General features: G+C 45.9%; 1 protein-coding gene across 2 annotated transcripts in view; it reads left to right on the top strand.

Moving 5' to 3' along the window:
- Tnrc6c (trinucleotide repeat containing adaptor 6C) overlaps positions 1–24044 on the top strand; it is a 108572-nt gene that overhangs the window by 25104 nt on the left and 59424 nt on the right. For both annotated transcript variants that reach the window (XM_040750112.1, XM_013113278.3), the window contains 2 exons: positions 13933–14032; positions 15519–15540. In XM_040750112.1, coding sequence (XP_040606046.1) covers positions 13970–14032; positions 15519–15540 — 85 coding nt within the window. In that variant the 5' untranslated portion in view covers positions 13933–13969. Of the gene's footprint in view, positions 1–13932; positions 14033–15518; positions 15541–24044 lie in introns of those variants that run through there.

The following is a 24044-nucleotide window of genomic DNA, read 5'->3' on the forward strand; positions in this document are numbered from 1 at the left end:
CTTTTTTGTGTTGGTGTCAGTCACATGGTCCCTGCAGACTCACATACTCCAGCATTAAAGCTGTCACTTTAAGGCAGTGATTTCCAGACAGGAATTTGAGGAGCAAAACCAGCAGTTGATGGCAGGAAACACTTTTCACAAAGTGAAAGTTCACTGGTCTCATCTATTTGGACCAGTAAAGGGTATATGACTTTGTGTTTGCTGAGCAGAGTGGCTGAAGACCAAATTTCATTATTTCTTGCATGTTTCCTCTGCCTTCCTAATGCTTTGCCCCTTTAATACAGTTGCTTGTGTTGTGATGACTCCCAACCGCAAAATTATTTTTGTTGCTCCTTCATAGCTGATTTTTGCTACTGTTATAAATCATAATATACATATCTGATATGCAGGATATCCAATACGTGGCCCCTGAGAAAGGGTCATTCACCCCGAAGAGAGTCTCAACCACAGGTTGAGAACAGCTGCTCTAACTCCCTTCAGACTGTTTTCTCCTCTGATCTGAATCTCATGTGCAATTGAAAATGAATTAGTAATTTTAGCAGATGCTTTTCAAATATTTTCTAAAAGTTTTGACATTTCACGATTCAGTAGAAACAATCAGTAAAAGTTTAGTAGCAATGGTTTTCTTTCCTGTGGGTACAGTTAGCCACAGAAACCTTTTCTATTTGTTAAGTTTCATTATAGAAACTATTAGCCAAATATCTATCAGCTGTGCTGGGCATATTACACCTTTGCTTATTTTGAAGGCAAGCCTTCCACTTTAGGTGTTTCTAGATCAAGAAATGGGGTAGAGAGTGGCATCATCTCTTTTTATATTTGATTTTTCTTTTGTGGAGATTGTCATCAAGCTATTTCTGCCCAGGTCTTATCTGCCTCCTGCCTATCCCAAATTAGAATCCTGCTTGAGCACCAGTTAGCTTAATGACTCCTGAAGCTGAATGGCGGTGTTAATGGCTCTTCTAGTTCACAGACTTGTGTGGGCCTTCAACAGGCAGGTCTCCTGGAGCCTTCAACAGGCAGGTCTCCTGGAGATGGGTGCCTGGCATCCAGTTCCTGTGTTGATGGCCTACCGCAGGCTTCATCACTTCAGTGCTGGCCTTGGGCTCTGGCTGAGGCTCTGTCCCCTCTTTCATAGCCATGAAGCGGGAGCCTTTCCTAAACTCATGTGTAGTCTCAGTTTTAGAGCATAGAAATGACATAAATTCAGCAGGTGTGCTTTCACTCTGCAGCCCATTGTTGGTCTGAGATTCCAGTTTTATGTGACGGTAGTTAATTCCGTTTATAGCTTTATACTCTGGCTTAATGTATTTGTTATTTAAACACATCTGTGAATTTGTTTATTGGTGTGATAGTATTTTAAAACTCTCGGTTTATTGGCAGGCTTTGAAATAAGCTGTCATTTGAAGGTTTCTCTGTCAGTTAAGGGAAAACAAGCAACACGTAATCTGTGAACAAGGAGGACAAGAGGCTGGAGTGTGCCGAGGGCCAGAGCAGTAGGGAAGATGAGCTGGCATCCTCTAAGTCCCCAGACCGCAGCCCCACATCACCGGAAAGTCACTGAGGTGCCTGCCCCGTGGACCCTACTTGCCAGAAAGCTACAGTCCACTATGAAAGTAGTTCCTGGGAGCCCCGTGCAGTGCTTGTAGGAGCCTGCCTTGGAGCGCCCAGCTGGGAGGTAAACGTGTCTCCTTCCCTCCGGCACCCTCTGCCAGAGAAGCTGGACATCATGCCAGCTGGGGAAAGAAGCAAAGTTAATGTCACAGAGCAGGCGAGAGGCAGAAGTTGGCCTGGAAGTGCTGGTCATGAGTATCCAGTATATGTTGTTAGATTTCCCAGCAAGCAACAGTGAGATCCTGTCTTTGTTAATAACCAACCACTGTAGCATGAACAGCAGGGTGAGTCATCAGAGGCTATTGGCTCTCAAAAAAATGAGCTGGGAGTTTCCTTTCTATGAATTTGAAGCATATTTGAAGTACATATATATGAAAATGGAGTGCTGTTAAAATCATACTGTGGTTTTGAAGTTTGAGACTAGAGGCCAAGTGTGGTGGTACTCACAGTTAATCCCAACACTAAGGAGGCAGAGACAGGTGGCTGTCTGTGAGTTGAGGCCAACATAGTCTACATAGTGAGTTCTAGGACATTCAGAGCTACATAATAGAGAGACCCTGCCTCAAAATTAAATAAGTAAATAATTAAATAAAAAGTGAGGCTACCTTAATCTTAATTGTTAAATAAATAACATTCACAAAAGCCAGGCATGGTGACAGGAGGATCAGGAATTTGAGACCAGCCTGGACTACAGGAGAATCTATCCCAAAAAACAAAACGAAAATGAATAAATGACACCAGTGCTGCCCTAAGAGAGTAGGACCTGAGTTCAGATCCCTAGCGCCCACATAGAGTCCTGCATCTATAACCCTGCCACATGAGACAGGTAGGGCCTTGGAGCTTGCTGGCCAGCCCGTCTAGGCAGTCATTGAGCTGGTCTTCACACATGTATGACAGAGTTGGGCATGCTAATATAGTAATGTCATGGAACTTTAGTGACCACAATGTTTACTGAATAAGATTAATTTTAAGGCAAAATGCTGTATCTGGTCAGTCTTTCTGGACAAGCTTAGATTAAATATATGGACTATTGATAACACTGTTTTTTTAGGGTTCTTAAGTTACATGTGGTACAAAATAGCAGTAATTTAGGGGAGAACAAAAATGAACTTTGGCCAGGTAGAGGTAGCTGCAGGAACTGCAGAGACAAGAAAGCAGCAGCTACCCAGAGAGCTTGAGCAGCTGCCCCTGGTGGACAGGAGTGTGCTAGCAATGTAAATGAGCTCCCGGCCAAGTGCTGCCTCCCTCCCGTCTTAACTGCCTGGTGTAGCTCAAGTTCTTCCCTAGCTGCAGAGAACAGGCTCTGTGCACTGAGCTGGGAAGTGTATTCTGACCTTATGTCCATACAGACCAAGTTCAGCTCTCTGTTTGTGGGCTTCTCGTCCTCATTGTTGCCTACTTCCAGCTTGTAGTTCTGGATATTCCTTGTGTCGAACCATCCCTGAGTCCATGTACTGTAGCCCAGCACAGTAGTGCTGCCTGCTGATTAGCTACACACACAATGTTTCCCTGAAGCTACTGCCTGCAAGGACCTTGGATTGACGTAGATTTGTACAAGAAATTGAAGTATAGTTACCAGTGCAAAAGGGAAGGGTATGAACTGTATAGGTGATCACCATATTTCGCAGAGGAAAGCCAGCAAAAGTAAAAACCAGTTGTATTACGCGGTTTAAAAAAAAAAAAGCTATGTGACAGAAGATCACATAGAACGTAGAAGAACCGTGGGACCAGTTGGTGTGCAGGAGACAAGTCTCAGAGAGACGCATGTCTAAGGTGTGTAGCAGGGCCTGTAGTCAGGCTGGACAAGGCAACCCAGCATGAGGAGTAGGTTCCCAAGGCCAGCCAAAGCACAGGGACAGCTCTGCTTCTCTTGCCAGGAGTCCCACAGATAGACCAGCATGAGGAGTAGGTTCCCAAGGCCAGCCAAAGCACAGGGACAGCTCTGCTTCTCTTGCCAGGAGTCCCACAAATAGACCAAGCTACACAATTGTCACATGTATGCAGAGGACCTAGGTCTGTCCCATGCATGCTCCTTGGTTGTTGGTTCAAACTTTGTGAGCTCCCATGAGCCAGGCTAGCCATTACTGTGGGACTGTGGGTTTTCCTTGGATGTCCCTGACACCCCCCTCCCCAGCTCCCTTTGCTCAGCAGGACTCTCCAAGCTCTGTCCAGTGTTTGGCCATGGGTCTCTGAATCTGCCTTCATCGGTTACTGAATGAAGACTGTCTTATGACAACCAGGATAGTCAGTTCAGGTTCTGCATGCACTACTGCCAGGAGTCTTAGCTGGGGCCGTCCTTGTGGACTTGGTGAGTTTCCTTTGCATCAGGCTTCTACCTAGCTCTGTAAATCCCCCTTTCCAGTCCTCTCTCTCAGCACTCTCCCTTGTGCTCACCCCTGACCTGATCCCTCAGGTACCCATGCCCACCCACCCCAGGTCAGCCAGGAGATCTTCTGGGCCCTCCTTGTTACCAAGCCTCCCTAGGTCTGTGGATTGTAGCATGGTTATCCTTTACTGTACAATTAATATCCACGTACGAGTGAGCACATGCCATATTTGTGTTTCTGGGTCTGGGTTATATCATTCAGGATGATTTTTTTCTACTTCCATCCATTTGCCTTCAAATTTCCTGACGTCATTGTTTTTAACAGTTGAGTAATATTCCATGTGTCGATGTAGCACTTTTTGTTTTTGTTTTTTGTTTGGTTTGGTTTTCTGAGACAGGGTCTCTCTGTGTAGCCCTGGCTGTCCTGGAACTCTCTCTGTAGACCAGGCCTCAAAGTCACAAAGATCCACCTGCCTCTGCCTCCCAGGTGCTGGGATTAAAGATGTGATTCACCACCACCTGGCCTGTACCACGTTTCCTTTATCCACTCTTCAGTTGAGGGACATCTAGGTTGTTTCCAGGTTCTGGCTATTACAAATAAAGCTGCTATGAACATAGTTGAGAAGTGTCCCATAGTAGTAAATCTTCAACAACTGAATCTTGAGCTGAAGCTCATTTTAGCGCCAAATGGCAGTAATCCAGGGCTCCTTTGGAAACTTGGAGGCCGCCTCTCAGATCTCTGACTCTTCTCCACATAGAAGTAAAAGCCACAGTTGGGTGACTCGAGGCTCAGCTCAGCGCTCCAGGCCTCCATTAACTGGGGGTGGGGGCACTGGGGAGTGGGTTTGAGTCTGGAGGGTGTTGACCTTGCACTGTACTTCTCATAGCCTTGCTGTGCCGTGTGTCGGCCGCACGCAGTGGAACCAGAGGTCAGCCCCGGCCGGCCATGGCAGCTAGTACCAGGGCTAGGAGAGTCTTTCCCTGGCTGATGCTCCCCAACTAGATCCCTGGAGCCCCTTCTACTGTTCCGCTGAGGAAACTGGGGTTTCTGTCCACTTTAGCTGCCTGGGCCACCCCTCCCACAGCACAGCTCTGAGGCAACCTATTCCCTGGTCAGAGGGGAGAGATGGAGAAGGTTAGCTCCACTGGGCTAAGCTCCTAGATTTCAGCCCTCCTTGGGGGTCCACACAACTGTGCTTGCTCTTCACTGTTTGTATTTGTATCTGACTATCCTCTGGTGTCACTGAACCAGCGAGGCGGAGTCTGTAGTGGGCTTGTGCTCTTTGGTCAGCCTCAGAAGTCCTAACCCATTGCCCGTAATTGCTTTTTTATGATGGCTGGCAAGTTTATGAGCCTCGTGGTTTACAGCAATACCTAGTCAGTGTTTCACAGCTTCTGAGGGTTAGGGGCCTATAGTCAAGGCAGGGTTGGGTTTTTCCCTGAAGACTCCTGTGGGGAAGGGTACGCCCTCAGTCTTCCTCAGCCCGTAATTGAACAAAAATTCAGTTCCTTACAATACTAAGATTCACAGTAAGTTGTGTCTTCAAAGCCTCCAATCAAGAGGGAGACTTTGAAGCCAGTCTGCTAGAACCAAGTGAGTGAGGGAAGTGACAGGCCTTTACTGTACTCTGATGGTTAGAAACAAGTACCAGGTTGTCCCTCCCACCCTCAAGAGGAAGGGACTCTGTCATTTTTGTTGCCTTTTGATCCTCAGGGGAGATGCTTCCTCACCTTCTGACCCGTCCTTCAGAGTCATTTAGTGTGTGGGGTCCTCACCCTACTTCTAAGGTGTCCTGCCAGGTGACCCAGGAGGTCTAAGCACTGTGTCCATACTCTGTGCCAGTAGTGACTAGACGTTTCTGTGGAACCCAATCCTGTGCTTCTCGTTCCCAGGACTGTATAGTCTATCAGGTATTAACTGTTACTCCGGCCATGCTGGGCCTTTCCAGTCAGATTTCCCTCTTGAGATCTTTGACTGCCTGGACTCATTCTCTCGTACAGCACTCAGCGGCTAGCATGGACCTGTGAGCACAGTAGGTAGCACAGGTTGAATGAGGTGAGAACCTTAAATATTTGTAATAATTAATCGAGATGCTGTTTCCTCCACCTTCTCTTTTTAGTTAGTTTGATAACATTCACCAGCCCCTCCTAACCTAAAACTGCAAGGAAATTCTTCTGGAATTAGCCAGTTGTTTGTTTGGTTTTTTTTTTTTTTAGATTTTTGGTTTTCTCTCTGTAGCTCTGGCTGTCCTGGAACTCCCTCTATAGACCAGACTGGCCTCAAAGTCAGAGGTCCACCTGTCCCCCACCCCCTTAAAGGCATGCACCACCACCACCTGACTACCCAGATTTCTAAATGATGATGTACCTCTCTCCCTTAAAGAATGAGCTAGATAATGCTTTGATGAGATGAGTTTGGAGTGTAGCCAGGCTAACCCCAGGATGTGTGTCTTGTAGATGAAACTCAGGGTGAAAAATGGTTTGGATTTCAGGTAGCTAACCCTTAGAGGCAAACATCAGCCTAGTTCTTTTATTGACTCCTACTTTATAAATACAGGGAATAATCAACTAACAGAAAGTCAAGAAATCTGGAGGAATTCTGTCTGGATTGATTTTGCGTTGAATAGCTGAGTTCCCAGACTACATAATTTCTTTTGTCTTTTAAGACATTGTTTCTCTGGGGACTTGTGGTTTCAGACAGCTGACATGCGACCCACAGAGCCTTTTGAAGAAGCTCTTCCTTCCCTCCCTCTGGCTGTAGCTTCCAGAGTGTGAATTTTGGCCTTCTCCACCCTCCAGTCCCACGACTGTTAAACTGTTTGAGAATACTGTTTGAGAATAAAAGAAACGTGTGTAGTGAAATCCCAAACTCTAACTGAGGCCACAGCCATGCCCATGCTCTCACCACCCACCAGAATACGTCTCACAGGTCCTTCTTGTCCAGCCTGGACCCTGCTGAGAGCCCGTGTCATGCTTCCTCCTTAGCTAGTTCCCACTACAGAAGCAGAAGCTGCACTGCCAATCAAAGCAGTGCTGTCTTCTTTAAGGGAAGCTGGGCCGGGGAGCAGGAGTTCTTTGTAGTAACTAACAGGACGCTGAAAATGGAATGAGCATGTATGAATGGAGGGTGATTGAGCGCATTATGATAACATTCACACCACAGTAGATTAAGGAGCCATTGAAAAGAGCAGGTTTGATTGTCAGCTGGGGGTGGGGAATTCCTTCACCGTAGGCATACAATAAGACAAGAAAGATGCAGAATGGAATGTGTAGCCAGGTCCCAGTTTTACAAAACAACAATTACATAAAATCCTTTGTAAAACCACAGATGGATGGAGACTTGGTGCAGGCTGCCTGGAAGTAGGGGGAAGAAGATGGAGGATCTAGACAGAGTAAGAAGAAACAAAGGCGCCTCCACCTCCAAAACCAGCTAGATGTAGTGGCTCTAGGGAGGTAGAAGTAGGCTACCTGTGATGTCAGTTTGAGGCTAGCCTGGTCTCCATAGCAAGTTCCCAGCTAGCCTGGGTTACACAGTGAGTTTCTATCTATAAAATAAAAATTAAAAATAAATAAATGAAATTCTAGGACTGTGGAGCTGGCTCGGGTGTGCATGCACGCGCGCGCGCGCGCGCGCACACACACACACACACGTGAGGGTTGGGGGAGCCTGCTTGTAATTTCAATACAGGAGGTGACAACAGAAAATTACTGGAGCAAGAGCAAGCTGGGTAGCCAGACTAGCCAAACCAGTGAGGTCCAGGTTCGGTATAGAAAACAGAGAAATTGAGGAAGACACCTTCATCAGCCTCAGTCTCCAGAAGCATGTACACATGTGCACACATGTGCCTGTGCACCTACACACAGAGACATGAGCCTACACACATGAAAACATTTTAAAAACACCTACTCCCCTATTTAATCAGTACATGCTAGCTTTTTACAGGATTGTCCCATAGGTCCAGAGACTTTCCAAATTCAAGTTTATAATATTTCTAACCCCACAAGAGAGATAGTAACTTACTAATTGTTACTTGATCATTACCAGAAAAGAATGTGTGCTCATGAGAGATTTTGTCCTTTATAAGCTTTAGCTGAAATTATATGGAGAACAAGGAGGAAAAGGAGGAGGAGAAAGCTTTAAGTGGTTCTAGACTTTTCTTGGGGCCATAGTGACAGGAGAAGGGCCTGCCACCTGGACACCAACATCCCAGAAGACAGAGGAAGCTATTTTAAAGCTCAAAACACCTAGTCCCCTTGGCTGTCCTGCCTCAGGCCCCAGGTGTTCACTCTTCCACCCTGACTGTTGGCAGAGAGCAGTGCTGATGACAGTGAGTCATTTAGCTGTGTGTCCTTGAGTGTGTGGGGTACCTTGTTTGTGGCTGTAATTCAGAAGTGTGTGTTACATGAGTCAGCCCCTCCCTCCTTAGTCTGTTGTCTCCCTGAACTAGGGTTTTTCATCGACTTGTCCTGATTGTGATACTGGATTAGTGAACATGCAAGATGGTCCTGAGATTTTAGTCTCTTAAGGAAGGACACGGAAGAGTCAGGAAACAAATTTCAGTGAGGATTAAGAACAGACACAATAGATAGGACAAAGGATAGGAAGTTAGAGTCCAGGGTCCAGGGTAGTCTGGGACAACTCCAACAATGGGCAGTTCTGGATGACTGGTCATCTTGTATCTAATGCTAGAGCAAGTGTGTGGTAGCCAGGAAGAAACAGTGTGACTGCATTTGAGGCTGCTCTAGCTTCAGCCAGCTCCTTGACTGATGTTTCTAAGGTAAGAGTCCACATTGGAGCTGGAGAGATGGCTCAGAGGTTAAGAGCACTGGCTGCTCTTCCAGAGGTCCTGAGTTCAATTCCCAGCAACCACATGGTGGCTCACAACCATCTGTAATGAGATCTGGTGCCCTCTTCTGGCCTGCAGGGATACATGCAGATAGAACACTGTGTACATGATAGATAGGTAGATAGGTAGATAGGTAGATAGGTAGATAGACAGATAGATCGATCTTTAAAAAATAAAGAATCCATATGGAGTAACTCTGTCCATGCACACAAAGCTCCCTTGGTTTAGAAGGGAAATAAATGGATTTTTGTAGAAAACAGACAGCTTTCCTGCCTGCAGCTGGAGAATAGCAGGGTTTACATCTGCAAAGGGATGACAAGAAAGTAGACAGTTAATTTTTTTTTCCTGTGACAGGGTTTCTCTGTGTAGCTTTGGAGCCTGTTCTGGAACTCACTCTGTAGACTAAGCTGGTCTTGAACTCACAGAGATCTGCCTGCCTCTGCCTCCCTAGTGCTTGGATCAAAGGCATGTGCCACCACCACCCAGCTCTAAACTCTTAAGTATCCATAGATTTGGAGGACCTAGGAAAGCCAAACACACCCATGTGCACACACAGGCACACACACACACTCAAAATGTCAGAAAATAACTTCTGGTGGGGTGTTCAAGACAGGGTTTCTCTGTGTAACTAACTCACTTTGTAGACCAGACTGGCCTCAGACTCACAGAGTCTGCCTCCCAAGTGCTGGGATTAATGGTATGGGCCACCCCTGTATTAGAAAATACCTTTTTAAAAAGGAAAAACTATACATGGTCAATCCAAGACTGACCAAGAGGTTCAGTGTGCACTTCAGAAAACTGCAGGGAGGCTGGGCACTGTGGTGCACACTCGTATTCCCCAGCATGTAGGGGGCTGAGGGAGGATAGTAGCAAGATGGATGCCAGATTGAATTATACCATGAGATCCATTCTCAAAAAAAGGAAGAGGAGAACCAAAGGAAGATACTGTTGGAAGCCAGCAGAGGGCATGGTAGTTCATGCCTATAATTCCAGCCCCTGAGATGCCGAGACAGGAAGACTGCAATTCTAGGCTGGCCTAAGCTATGAGCAAGACCTTTTCTCAGTAACCAAGATCTGGCCATGTAGCTTGACTATTGAGTACTTGCTTACCATGCCAGGACCTGGATTTTGTTTGTCTGTTTGTTTGTTTTAGTTTTGTTTTTTGGGTTTGTTTATTTGTTTGTTTGTTTGTTTGTTTTTGAGATAGGGTCTCATAATGTAGTTCTGGTTGTCTTGGAACTCACTATGTAGACCAAGCTGACTTTGAAGGTACAGAGATGCCCCTGCCGGGATTAAAGGTGCACACTACTACTCCTAGTTTTGGACCTGGATTCTTTCCTGAAGCACTAGGCACACACATGCAGCACACACAAGAAACAAAGCACTGAAAACAAATTTACCTGACTTGAAAACATCCAACTTCCAAAATGCTAAGCATGAATAGTGAGCACAGAAACCACTGAAGATACATATTCATGAAGTTTCAGAACTCAAGTGTAAGAGACACATAAGTATCTGCAGAAAAAAAGCAAGTGACCTAAAAAGGATTTTGTATTCAGTGGCATGCTCCTTCTGACTTGGGTTGTGTGCTGAGATGCAGCAGCATGGAGCCTACAAATCAGTTCTCAGCCTGACATATTAATCGGCCCAGGCCACCAGTCTAACGAAAATGAAGCTTGTACAGTCTCTAGAGATTCACTTCTACATACCCTTTTTTCCTATTTTTTAGAATTCCCTTTATTTTTATGGGTATAGATGTTTTGCCTGTACGTATGCCCATGTGCTTACAATAAACACAGAGGCCAGAAGAAGGTGTCGGATTCTCTGGGATTGGAGTTCTATGCAGTCACGAGTTAGTGCTGGGAATTAAACCTGGGTCGTTGCAAGAACAGTCAGTGTTCTTAACTGTTGAGCCATCTCTCCAACCCCCTTTCTCCCCCTCTCCCCCTCCTGAGACAGGGTCCTGAAAATCTCTATATAGTTCAGGTCGGCCTGGAAGGGGTGTGCCACCATGCCGGCTTACATGCACCTTTTCTTAAAGAGACACTTTTATTTTCCAGCAAGATGAGCAAGCAGTTAGTTATACAAGGATGAATTAATCATGGAATGACTGAATTACAACATTGAAATGAACAGCACTAGATAGGTCTGTGCTGGGTCTGTGTCCTCTTCCTGCCCTGTCAGTTTGAGTAAGATCAAAATGAGTGATTCATGGGCTCAAGATAGAGGTTAGCAGCTAAGAGCACTTGTATTTGGAGAGGATCTGGGTTCGGTTCCCAGCACCACAGGGTGGCTCACAAGTAATCTGTAACTCCAGTTCCGAGGAGTGTACTCAGTAGACAGACCACAGGAGGATTAGACCCACAACTGAGTGAGTGAGTGAGCATGGTCAGACTCACAGAGGAGGAGAGGAGACTGGGAGAGGGAAACAGAGCAGAGCTGTTCTGAAGAGGGAGCACGCTGATGACACGGCTCTGGGGATAACAATACTACTAGTTTATGTCACTTATTTGGAGAGCAAATTAACATGCAAGTCTTTCTATCCTGATGTCATGGGTTAGGTTTTTAAATTTTTTTTGAGAGTGTCGTACATGAGCTCTGCGTCTACATCATTCTCATGCTACTCCTTCCTCTAACTTCTCCCATACTCCCTCTCTCCCAAATTACAACCGCATCTTTAATTACTACTGTTACATGTTCCTATGTGTGTGTATATATTCAGATAAATACATACATGTTTATGCAATCTACTGGGCCAATTTAGCATTGCTTGTGTGAACTTATGTCCAGGGCTCACCTCTTGAGATTGGACAACCTACGTGAGAGCTTGTCCCTGAAGAAAACTGATTCTCCCCTCTTAGTAGCCATTGACTGCCTGTAGCCCCTCATCTTGGGTAAGGCCTTATGGAGTTTCCCCTGTCATGTTGGCGTGTCAGCTGGTATGTTTGTCTTATTCGCGTTATCTGTTGTTGAGAGTTCATGGGTGCATTTCCCTGTCATGTAGGCAGCACTATCTACGTGCAGGTGTCCAGGTCTCCTTGCTCTTCCCTTCTTTCTGCCCCCTCTTCCTTGATGTTCCCTGAGCTTAGGAGGGAGCGTTGCATTGCAGATAGATCCATTGGAACTGGGCACTCGAGGGCCAGTTGTTCTCTGCATTTTGGCCAGTTACGTAAAATTGTACTAATCTCCATCTTTTGCAAAAGGAAGACTCTTTGATGAGGGGTGAGAGCTGTACTTACCAGGCTTGAAGGATTACACAGACAGACCTGAGCTATATGTACTTCAAAATGCTTTAAAGGGAAAACTGTAGCATACACTTTTGTCAGTTCTAGTAAGGACTGTTCCCAGCTGAATGGAGCTAGATAGAAAGCTCTAGAAATATCGGCACTTGGGAGATAAATAAATGTACCTAAATCATGAGTTGAAGGTCATTCTTAGCTACAGAGCCAGTTCAGTGCCATTCTGGATTCACAAGGCCCTGTTTTTTGTCCTTCTGTTGTAAAAGGCAGGTTTTTAAACTCTAGGTGAGAGGAGAAGTGTAAAATACAAATAGATATAAGAAGAATAAAGGAACAGCGATTAAAACTCCAAAAAGAGGCTGGAGAGATGATTGATCAGATAAGAGCATTGACTGCTCTTCCAGAGGACACAGGTTCAACTCCCAGCAACCACATGACAGCTCACAACTGTCCAGGGGATCTGACATCTTCACACCCCAACACTCAGGAGACAGGCAGAGGCAGGGGGATCTCTGAGTTTCAAGCCAGCCATCCAGGGCCATCCAGGGCCGAATAGTGAACCCCTTCTCAAACAACAACAAAGAATCAACTATAGAAAGTGCTGTGGCCCCTAAACTGATGGAGTCCCCACAGAAGAGCTGGCACGTGTGTGCGCTGAGCAGCGGGCAGGTTTGCTGAGCTGAGCAGCAGGAAGCACTTCCAGGCTCCTTATTTCAACCGGAGCACATACAAGACCTAAGCCGGTCACGGCCAGCAACCCTCAGCCAGTTGCTTCCTCATCTGTTTGGAAGGGAGCCCTGGGGGTGTTGATGGCTAGGTGTATGGATTGGTTATCAGTGCAGCAGGACTGGGGCCCAGTGTTTCTGTGAAGAGGGTCACTAATTGGGAGACCCGTGAGAGAGACAAATAGCTAGGTGGCTGTTAACAGGAGACCTGGAATAAGGTCGGTGTTGAGAGTGTCGCTGATGGGATGCCAGACCGCCAGGGCTGCAAGGCTGCCTGTGCTAAGCCTAGGTCTATAGCCACCAACAGGGGCCTCCTACCCACATGCTGACCCTGTGGTGCCACAACCCCAGGGATCAGGAGAGTCCTTCACCCTGTAGTTCCCTCTGACATGTCTCTGACTGAATGAAGAAGGGCCAGAGCCTGTGTTGTTGGGAGAGCACGGGGAACTGCCAGGCAATAGTTAGTGACCACTTGGGCTAACTATAGACTCCTCAGCTCCACAGCCCAGTGGCTAGGCTGCTGTGAACTTTTAAAGCAGAGCTCCTCCACGCTGTGTGTCTTGTAGTGGCTCTTAACTGAGCAGGACTCTGAGTAAAAAGATAACTCTTTTGTCAGACAAACACGAAATTAAGAGTACATGGGATTCACCTCCGAAGGCCTGGTTTGTGAAGCAGGATAGAAACCGCAAATGGACACAGTGATGGTGGTCTCTTGAGACTGCTTTGAAAAGCACTAGTCTGGTGGGTTGTTCCTTACTCCTTTTCCCTCATGTGATGCCCAGTGTTAGTCTGATTCTCCACAGATGAGAAGCAAACAAATGAGACAGCTGAGACGCTTTGTAAAGTCAGTCCTGGGTGAGCCTCCATGTCTCATCTTCTCAAAGAGTCTCCATCTTGTGTGTGTCTAGCTCAGGACCCTGTGTACCAACGCTGTCCCTGTCCTCTACCCCAGCGTCCAGTCTGAGACCCCAGGGCATCTCACGGACAAGGCAGGCAAGCACTCTTGGAGTCAGCATCCTCCCAGACATAGATTGGCCTTGAACTTACCCTGCGGGCCAGTCATAGTTCTCCTGCCTCACCTTCTCACATAGCTAGGGGTGTAACCAGGTTCCGGTTGCTTTTTGGTTTTTTAATGGGCTTTAAATCAGTGATCAGGCTAATACCATTTTTTAAATATTTCATAGGGTAAAAGAACAGGAAACACAAGAAGAGGAACGTTTGATGGAAGAAAAGAAAAAGAAAAAGCAGGAAGACAAGAAAAAGAAGGAAGGTGCTCAGAAAAAGGTTTGCTAGAGCCCCTTGTTCCATGTCCTTGCGGTCATGTGTGTCACCTCTGCATTAGCAAAGCTGTCTCATGACCACACTTGATTCTGTTTCTGTTTTAAATCAATATGCTGAATCTGTAATTAGTAAATAATGGATACTTAGCTAGTGAAGTGAGTTTAGGGTGCCAACTGCAAAATGTCTTTTCTGAAGAGCCAGACATACTGAAGTCTTGTTTCCAGGGGCTGTGTAGTTAATGTGCAAGAATGTTCATGCCTTCTTCTGAGAGTGGATTGTGTCCAGCCCAGAGCAGCCCCATCTAAAACATCAGGAAGGGACCATGAAACTGACAGCATTAGAAAAGCTAGAAATATTTTTTGCAGTCTTGGTAAATTTATAAATCTTATTTATAAATGTTAAAGTAAGTTGTATAAACCAGTCTAAAGAGATGACTCAATAGTTAAGCACATTTACTGCTTTTCCAGAGAATCCAAGTTCAGTCCTAGTCCAGCCTCCTGTAACTCCAGCTCCAGGGTATTCAACACCCTCTTTTGGACCCTTTGGGTATCTACACACATACTCTCACTCACTCTCTCTCTTTCTCTCTCTCTCTCAAAAACCTGTTTTTTAGAGTTCTTTAAACCTTATAGTCATATTTCTATGCATGTAAACTAAATTACATACCAATTTTTGCTTTCACCTACATAATGTGCCTGTGGGTTGAAGGGTCCCTTCTAGACTGTGACAGATAGGGAGCTCCATAAAAAACTTTTTTGCTTGTAATTTTTTTAAAGATTATGCATACAGTATTCTGCCTGCATGTATGTCTGCAGGCCAGAAGAGGACACCAGATCTCATTATAAATGGTTGTGAGCCACCATGTGGTTGCTGGGAATTGAACTCAGGACCTTTGGAAGAGTAGTCAGTGCTCTTAACCTCTGAACCATCTCTCCAGCCCTTTTGCTTGTAATTTAACACTGTCATGTAATCAAGGCATGTAGACAAATACTGATTTTTCTCAGTATAAAATTATCTGAATAAAAGGTGTACTTTTAAAATTTCAAGAATTAAAAAAAATTAATAAAAAAAACAAAAAAATTTCAAGAATTAAAAGTCTTAGTCCAAACACTTGGGAGACAGAGGCAGGCAGATCTCTATGAGTTTGAGGCAAGCCTGGTCTACACAGTGAGTTCCAGGATAGTTAAGGCTCCACGTCTTAAAAGAAACTAAAAGAGTAAAACCTAAAACAATTAAAAGTATGCTCAAGCCGGGCATTGGTGGCACACGCCTTTAATCCCAGCACACGGGAGGCAGAGGCAGACGGATCTCTGTAAGTTCGAGACCAGCCTGGACTACCAAGGGAATTCCAGGACAGCCTCCAAAGCCACAGAGAAACCCTGTCTCGAAAAAAAAAAACAACAACAACAAAAAAAAGTATGCTCATAAACTTTCATCAATGTGTACATTCCACACAACTGTTTCTAAAGCATTTCTGAATTTTTTTCAGGCTGCTGATCAAAAAACCAAAGGTAAGTTATTTGTTTATTTGTTTTAATATATATTTTGGGAGGGGCATACTTTTTATAGTAGTACCAAACTTTGCAATGAGGTGACTTTTGTAAAATTTATTTCATGTTTATAGATATTTTTGCCTGCATGTGTGACTGTGCACCAAGTGTGTGCAGTGCCCACAGAGCCCAGAAGAGTGCCTTGGGGCCTCTAGAACTGGTATTAAGATGATTGTGAGCCACCATGTGGGTGCTGGGAATTGAACCCAGGTCCTCTGCAAGAGCAGCCAGTGCTGTTAAACGTAATCCAGAAGGTGACATTGAAACAAAGAGTCTGTCTGTCTTTGACTCTACATTTATTATACATTGTGAAGGTCTTCATATATGACTGGCTTTATATATCTACATTTCATTGTCATTAGGTTAGTATAAAATTGCCTAGGATATTTCCTTTTGCTTTAATTCCCACCAAATAAGGATTGAATTCAGGAAGGTGATTCATTTGGAATAAGACCCAGAGAAGGCTAAATTTTTTTAAAGCTTGAAATTCCTTACTGCCAGCTATTCCCTTGCAGACATAGCCCATTTCTTCCTTAGGGACATGTAAGAGGCTTCTTCCCAGAACTTGCTTGTCCGTCTGTCTGTAACAGGGTTGGTAGGAGCACACTCAGGCACACTGGGTGTGCTGGAGGTTCAGAGTGAGCTTAGGGCCTCGGCCTCATATCTGGCACAGTAGGGACACGCATGGGTCACAGAGACTAGCTCTGTTCCCTCCATGACAAGGTATTTCTTGAAGCTTCAGGTATTGCATCTTTAAAATGAGAAAAATGTTTATCTGTGGGTATCTGCCTCTGCTTCCATCAGCCACTAGATGAAGGTTCTGTCTCCCAGACTCTCTGGCAGTGGGATTACAGCTAAACACTGAACTGAACTCCTGGAACCCAGCAACAGAAAGGGAGGACTGATGAGCAAAGATGTCAAGACTGGGCTGGTTTAACCCACAGAAACAGCTGAGCTGAACAAGGGGGAGCTCTTGAACCCCAGACTGATGGCTGTGAGGCCAGCATGGGACTGATCCAGACCCCATGAATGTGGGTGCCAGTGAGGAGGCCTGGGCAATCTATGGGCCTCAGTATTTATCCCTGGCATACAAATGGACATTGGCTGCCCATCCCACAATGAGGGATGCTCTCTCAGCCTGGACTCTTGGGGGAGGGCCTAGGCCATTGCCCTGAAGGAAATGACAGGCTCTAGAGATCCCCCATGGAGGACCTCACCCTCCCTGGGAGGAAGGGAGGGAGAGGGAGCTGGGATTGACATGTGACGCAAGAAGCAAGCTTGTTTCTAATTTAAATTTTAAAAAATCTTTTTAAAAATGAGAAAAGTGATGGACTGTTCTTGCCTTATAAAGTTGTTGTAAAAGCAAATGAGCTCACACAGGAAAGGGACCAATAGCTAGAGTGTGACTGGTGTCCAGTCAGGGGTGCTGTACTTCACTGACACTGAAGTCTTCTGTCTTCCCCTGGACACAGTTGCTCTTGTAGATGCTGGCATTATACGGCCTTTTGCAAGAGTTCTCAGTTGCAGTCTATACTAATACTTCACTTCTAGCTGGCATCTGGCAGCTTTCAAGGTTAAAAATTACCTGTATGATCTCACACTTGAACTTCATAACTGAACAGGACTTACAAGTTCTTGTTTTGTTATAGCAGAGGCATCACTGGTAGGCCCCGGCTCCTGGACTGTGCTGCGTCAGCCCTTGCGTCTGTTACTAGAGTTGTGTCGAGAGATGAATTAGTTCACTGTTATGTGAATGTTAGAAGCAGCAGGGTACAAGGACCTCTCTGCTCTGCTAGAATCTTTTCAAATGGTCCACAAGGACTTGCTGTGGCTGTATTTGAGTTTATGATTTCAAATAAAACAGTGGTTCTTACTATCATTTACAAAAACAGAACTCTTTCTACAATCATTCGCCCCCCGTGAGCCATTTTCACAGTCTGTTTCCATTGTCTTTTATTGTTTGCTTCCCAACAGTGAGTGCTCACTACTGCATGGTGCCTGAATTCACTGTGCTGCCCCTAGCGTGGGATTCCTGCTGTGTCACTGTGCTGACGAGCAGCTGACTGCTTCTCTGTCATCTCTTCTGAGTGGCTGGTTCTGTGGGAACACTTTATCAGCGACTACAACGTCCTTTGTAGTCCTAAAAACAGCTGTTCATGTCCATATAAACAGAACAATCTAAAGTACATGCACACAACTTTGTTTTTAATTATTTCTATTTTATTGGTGTGAGTATGTCACCTGTGTATTTGTGGATGTGCCACATGTTTGCCTGGCACTCGCTCCTGGAACCAGAAGAGGGTGCTAAATCTCTTGGAATTGGAGAGTGGTTGTGAGATGCCCTGTCATGTGAGTGCTGGAAACTAACCCAGGTCCTCTGCAAGAGCAGCCAGTGCTCTTAGAACTCAGCAAGTTGTCCCTCCAGCCTAGACTGTTTTCTGATGATTGTTTACATTTTTGTCAGACTCCATCATTACTCGGTGTCATCAGAATCAGCTGCTCTGAGGGGACACTTTTTCCTAGGCACTGGTGTTAGAAAGGACATAGCCTGATTTGGTGATAACATTTGTGCTCACATATGAGACAGGTTTGCTTTTATAACCCTCCAGTGTTCGGTTTGTTTCCCCTGTCATGGCCTGGCAGTACATAGGGGCTACATCTGCACATTCCCTCCTTCCTGCCCAGAACCCTCGGCTACTGCCTTTTGTGCTAGGCTAGTTCTAGGCCCTGGCATAGTGACTCTCTTCGTTGCTGCTGTTGTCAACTGGGGCTGTAATCAAAAGCTACAACGTTCACTACAAAGCAAGGAGAGTCTGGAAAAGCACAGCCAGACCTTGCCCACCTCCTCCTGTCAGAGCAGCCCATGCCAGGGAGGCAGTCAGAGAAATACAGCGGCATTCCAAGCGATGGGGGGAGGCTTAGGGGTTATCTCTCCCCCTTGGGTTGAAGAGTAGAATTTTAAAAATTCCCTTAAACATAGAACAACAGAGCCAAAGAAAGACAAATCTGACATTAAAGGTCTTAAGATGGTTCCTAAAGATCCTTCACATAATAAATTCTTTCAGTCTTTTCCAAAGTAATTGTATTGTTTCACATGTGGTTTGGGCCGCCTCATGATTCCTAATAACTAGTGGTTTCTATTGCTGTGATCAAACACCATAACCAAAAAACAAGTCAGAGAGGAAAGGGTTTCTTTGGCTTACGCTTCCACATCACTGTTCATTAGTGAAAGAAGTCAGGGCAGGATCCTGGAGGCAGGAGCTGACACAGAGCCCATGGAGGGATGCTGCTTACTGGCTTGCTTCCCATGACTTGTCCAGCTTGCTTTCTGATAGAACCTGAGACCACCAGCCCAGGGACGGCATCACCCACAATAGGCTGGGTCCTCCCATCAATCACTAATTATGAACATTCCCTACATATAGTCTTGCCTACAGCATGATTTTGTGGAGTCGTTCTTAAAATTGAGGCTCCTTCCTCTCAGATGACTTTAGCTTGTCATGCTGGCATAAAACCAGCCATCACAATGTTAACATTATTTTCATGTCCTTGTTTGCAATGTATGTGTCTTCTTTGAGGAGTCTTTCCATCAGCTGCCTGCGTTGATTTTACTTAATCCCTTGTGATTCTCTGCTGGTCTCTTGAGCATCACAGAAAGGCTCAGCACTGTATCCTGTTTGCCTGACGTCTTTGTTGTTGTCCCCTTTCTGGATGTGCAGTGACTTGATAACCTGGAAATGTGATGGCATTCTTGCACAGTGCAAGCTTGCATTAGTCACATTTTGCTACTGGAATTGACTACTTAGCTCATTAGCTAACAGTCAAGACCTATTGGATGCTGTAGGTAAGTTTCCTGTTCACACAAATGTTTTAGAGCGATGGATACATAAGCAAGTGAATGCAATAAAATTTCTGGATACTGTGATTTACTTATGTTGCACGTTCTATCTGAAAGTATTTACAGTTAGTCATCTTTTCATTAAGTATTTTTGTCACTTTAAGGACTGGAAGATTATCAGCTTTTAAAAATAAATGAGAAAAGCTGGGCGTTGGTGGCACACACCTTTAATCCCAGCACTCGGGAGTTAGAGGCAGGCGGATCTCTGAGTTTGAAGCCAGCCTGGTCCACATAATGAGTTTTAGGACAGCCAAGGCTCAGAGAGGAGGGGAAAAAAACAAAAATAAACAAAAACCAACACTCTTCTTGTGGGCATAGACCCCAACCGTCTACTCCATGTGTCTTTGCTAACTGCAGTGGCTGCTGGGCAAGACAGTAGTAGCATGGTCGGATGACAACTGAGGGGAGGGACCCTGAGGTCAGGACAGGTCGGATGATAACTGAGGGGAGTTCTGGAAGGAATCTGGATAGTGCTGAACAGAGATCTAAAAGGTGACCAGAACGCAATATGCCTGGATGAGAGGGGAAACAAGCCTTGCCTAAGCCTGGGGGGGTAGGACATTTTCCAGAACTAAACAGAAGGTTGGTGTGACGCCTCAGGAGCCAGCAGAGGAGAGTGTATGATGAAGGCTTACAGGGTGCTGGCCTGAGGAGAGTGACCTTTTCAAAGCCTTTCCTTCTCCCTCACCAGCTTCTCTGGCTGTTTCAGTGATTTGACTCGGGCTCCCTCTTCTGGCAGATTGCACAGTTTTATATTTCCTAGGAAATAGTCCAAGATTTTAGCTTTTTTCACACTTTATCAGTTTTTATTAAGGACAGCATGCACAGCCCTATGGACAGTGTATTCAGCATGTCTGTGTCCTAGAAGAACACCTGAGACCCAAGTTGACAAGCCTGTTTCTGAGATGAAGGAAGCCCCGTTTGTCCCAGAGCTCGCACACTTGAGGATGACTGTGAAAAGCAGAGGCTAGAGAGCTGTGCGGGCACCCAGGAGCCTTCTGCGTCCTTGGCTGTCTGTCCAGTGTGCTGCCTTAGTGGGAATGGGCGTGCGCAAGAGCTGAGAAAAGGCAGCAGGCAGTAATGCTGCGTTGCTCACTCTGCTCTAACATAACAGTTTTCAACCTTACCTTCTTTTGAATGAAATTATTGTTAGTAACCACTATTAAAATAACTTTACTTTTAGCATTAATGTTATCTAGTGCACTATATTGAGAGTAGCACTTAATTTAATTTTGATGCCATTTCAGAGTAATTGGTAATGCATTGTTTCTCATGTCTACAATGCATGTCTACATACATAGATAGCCCCCTAGCTGCCATATTCCCTATACCCCAGGCCAACAATTAGATAAATAATTTCTTATGTCTGTTGCATGAATGAGCACCTTCTTCCTCCGAAGACCACAGGGCAAAGAAGATCTGGGTTGTTAGGACTTGTGTTTTATTTAAACAGCGACAGTAGTTGGACTGTGCATACTACATTGAACTCTGTGCAACCGTGGCGCTTAGGGAGGAATGAGTTGGCAGCAGGTGCCGTCCTGTCTGAGGCCACAGCAATGTGTGGAAGCTGGGAGCCAGGCTAAAGGTCAGGCTCAAAACCCAGAAGTACAACAGCAAAGCAGGGAGGGCTGGGACCACATGAAGGCAGAGCGGGTGAGCATGGATTGTGACCGTGACTAGAAGAGGCTTTGCCCAGCATGGTTAGAAGCAAAGCTCAGTGACCAGGACTGAGGCACAGTTGATGTTCCTTGGGCTCTTAGAGATGCTGAGACTACTGACAGTTCGGAAAGGGTTCCCAAGTTACTGTAGCCTGCTCTGTGGGAGGATCTGGCGCTGTGGGGTTCAAGGGCTGCTTGGCCAGGTGTGACTGTGCTGCTGAACTCCTTAATAGCAAACAAAAATGTACTTCTTAGAAAGTGGTTTTCAGAGACCTGTTGCCAGCAGGTGTCACCCTCACTTAAGAGTGAACTACTTATTACACAGTGAAACTAAAGTTTCTAGCTTGCAGAAAGTTCTTTTGTGACTGTTCTTTGTAATGTGGCCCTAGATTCATTTCCCTGAAGAGGATGGCAGAATGGTCTTGACATCCTGTTTTTTGGGTTAGGAATAGAATCAGAAATTGAGATCTGAAAAAGCATGTAGCCCCACGTGGCTAGTACTTCAGAGAGCCGAAAAAAATACGGGCTTAAATGCAAGAAGGTTTATCAGCTCTTGAGGGAAGAGGCACAGCAGAGCGCCTCGCCCTGCTCAGAACTGATGACTGCCTGCCTCACTGCTTTGCTCATCCAGGCATCTCTTATTGGGTCCCAGACGACCAATCCAAGGTGTTAGCACTTGGGGCAGCTGGAAACAATCCATGAAAATTAGCACATAGACCAAGCACTCAGCGTGCTCGTATTACTCTACGGGACCCTCAGTCTCTTCACCAGTGTAACATACAGTAAGGCGCTTTTCCATTTGTGAGACAGTGTGCTAGTACCTCAGTGTGGAGTGCAGTTTTAAGTGAACCCTGTCACCTGGAACAGCCTGTGAAAACAAATCATTAAGTGTAATACATTTCTGAGAAACCTGCTCAGACTTTTCATTTTAAGGAGCACGTTGCTATTTTTTGCATCAGTATGGTCTAACAGAAACATAATTGGGGGGGTGAGGGGGCTGAGGGTGTACCTCAGTGTTAGTGTTTGTTTAGCATGTGTGAGGCCCTGGGTTTGATCCTCAGGAGAGAGAGAACAAGAGGAGAGGGAAGAAAGGAGAGAAGAAATTCCATTTAGTTCACCATGATGTCACACGCCTATAGCTGTACAGGTGGCTGAAGCAGAGGGACACTTGAGCCTGGGAGTGTAAGGCCAGTCTGGGTTGTTTGTTTGAGACGTGGTCTCATGTAGTTGGGGCTAGCCTTACACTTTGCTGTGTTGTTGAGATGTCTTTGAACCCCTGGTCATTCTGCCCTAGCTTCCCTTGCATCCTGTAGCACTCAGTACCACGTGTGGTCACAATTTTTACTTCCCAGTTTAAGAAGCCATGGCTTGTAGCTCAGTGCTCTCCTGTAGAAAGAGACTCTTGGCTCACCCCCAGGGACTTGTTGCGCCACTCTTGGATGCCTTCATTTGGAAGGGAAATAAATGACTTCCAAGTGACCCTGTCCAGCTGACAGCTGAAGATCTGACCAGACTCAGGCCTGGAGCAGCACTGGGACTGTATCTGGGCTTCAGAGAGGAGGCTGTGTGAGTGGGGTGGGCAGTCCAGGGGTCTGTGGGTGTGAAAGATCCAGGGAGTGGGAGGGATGGACACTCCCTCCTGACTAGCCTGGTGAGGGTGGCTCTCTTGTGCCTGGAGCTCACTGCTGGGATGGAGAGAAGGATCTGTCTCTGGAGAGGAGCTGATGCCTGTGGAACGTGGCATTTCCTGTGCTTTCTCCAGTAAAAGTGTCACCTCCCTTTTCCATTCTATGATGATGAACTCTTCCCGGCAAAGGATATGGTGGTGTGTGTGTGTGTTCATATTTATTCATAATCATATGCTTTGAAGTAATGTGCAGGAGACACGGGGATGCATGGCTGCAGTCCTTTCCTGGAGGACTTGTGTGTGTTTGTAGTCCAATAGTACAAATGGTTTCTGTTCCTGTCAGTACACAGCCAATTTGTCCTGTGAGGGGCTGGATGGTAACTGTTGAACTTGGGAGAGACGGCTAGTCTCTCTCATGCATTCTTTGGTTTCTTCCTCCCATTCTTCAGAACTGTGAGCAGCATTCTTCTTAGTTTCTGCAGTCTGTGTCCCCCTTGGTAGCAGTTATCAAGGGGAAGGGAGGCTCCATGGCTGTCTACCAGACACACTTGGGCACAGGAGGACTGACGGTCTTAGATGTGGAGCCTCAGACTGAAAGTAAAGTGGCAGTTGCAGAGCTTCGCTTACTTAATGTGAGTCCCTGTCCTGTGATGGGCTTTACAGTGACAAAACGCAGTCCTGAGTGCATCCTCTGGTCTAGTCGTTAGTTAGTGGATGCTGCACAGAGTGCAGCGGGTGTGCCTGCCACGGACGGTCACATGTGGAGCTTGGAGTTTTGTAGGACCAGTTCTTTCCTGCTGCCAGGTTTATGTGGCAAATGCCTTTATCTGATGAGGCATTTTCCTGGCTCCTTTGGTCTTTTGTTTTTGTTTTTTGTTTTTTTTTAAACTAGCAATAGTATATAGTAGAAGAGTCCTGGACTGGCAGTTGAAGGTGTAGCTTCCAGTTCTGACTGAGTGGCTGTGCTGCCATGGGCTTAGTTAAGTCATCTTTGTGGCGGGAGAGTAGGAAGGCAGAATCTCAGGCAGACAAGAGTGGCTGTCACTGGTGACCACAGGAGAGGGTTTTGTCCTCAAGACTGGGAATGAGAACAGACTCGGAGAATGTGACACTGGGCTTCAGCACCAGGAAGTCATTGTCATCTTGCACAGTGTGGCCTCCATGAACAAACAAAACACGTCACAAAAGAGGAGGGGACAGGGAGGGATGAGAAGGAAGGAGTAGGAAGAGGGAGCTCACGCAGACACTGTAAGGTATCTGACTTCACAGAGGAGGAGAGAAA

The sequence above is a fragment of the Mesocricetus auratus genome, unplaced genomic scaffold, assembly GCF_017639785.1.
Source record: "Mesocricetus auratus isolate SY011 unplaced genomic scaffold, BCM_Maur_2.0 Super-Scaffold_100007, whole genome shotgun sequence".
NCBI classification, from domain to species: domain Eukaryota; kingdom Metazoa; phylum Chordata; class Mammalia; order Rodentia; family Cricetidae; genus Mesocricetus; species Mesocricetus auratus.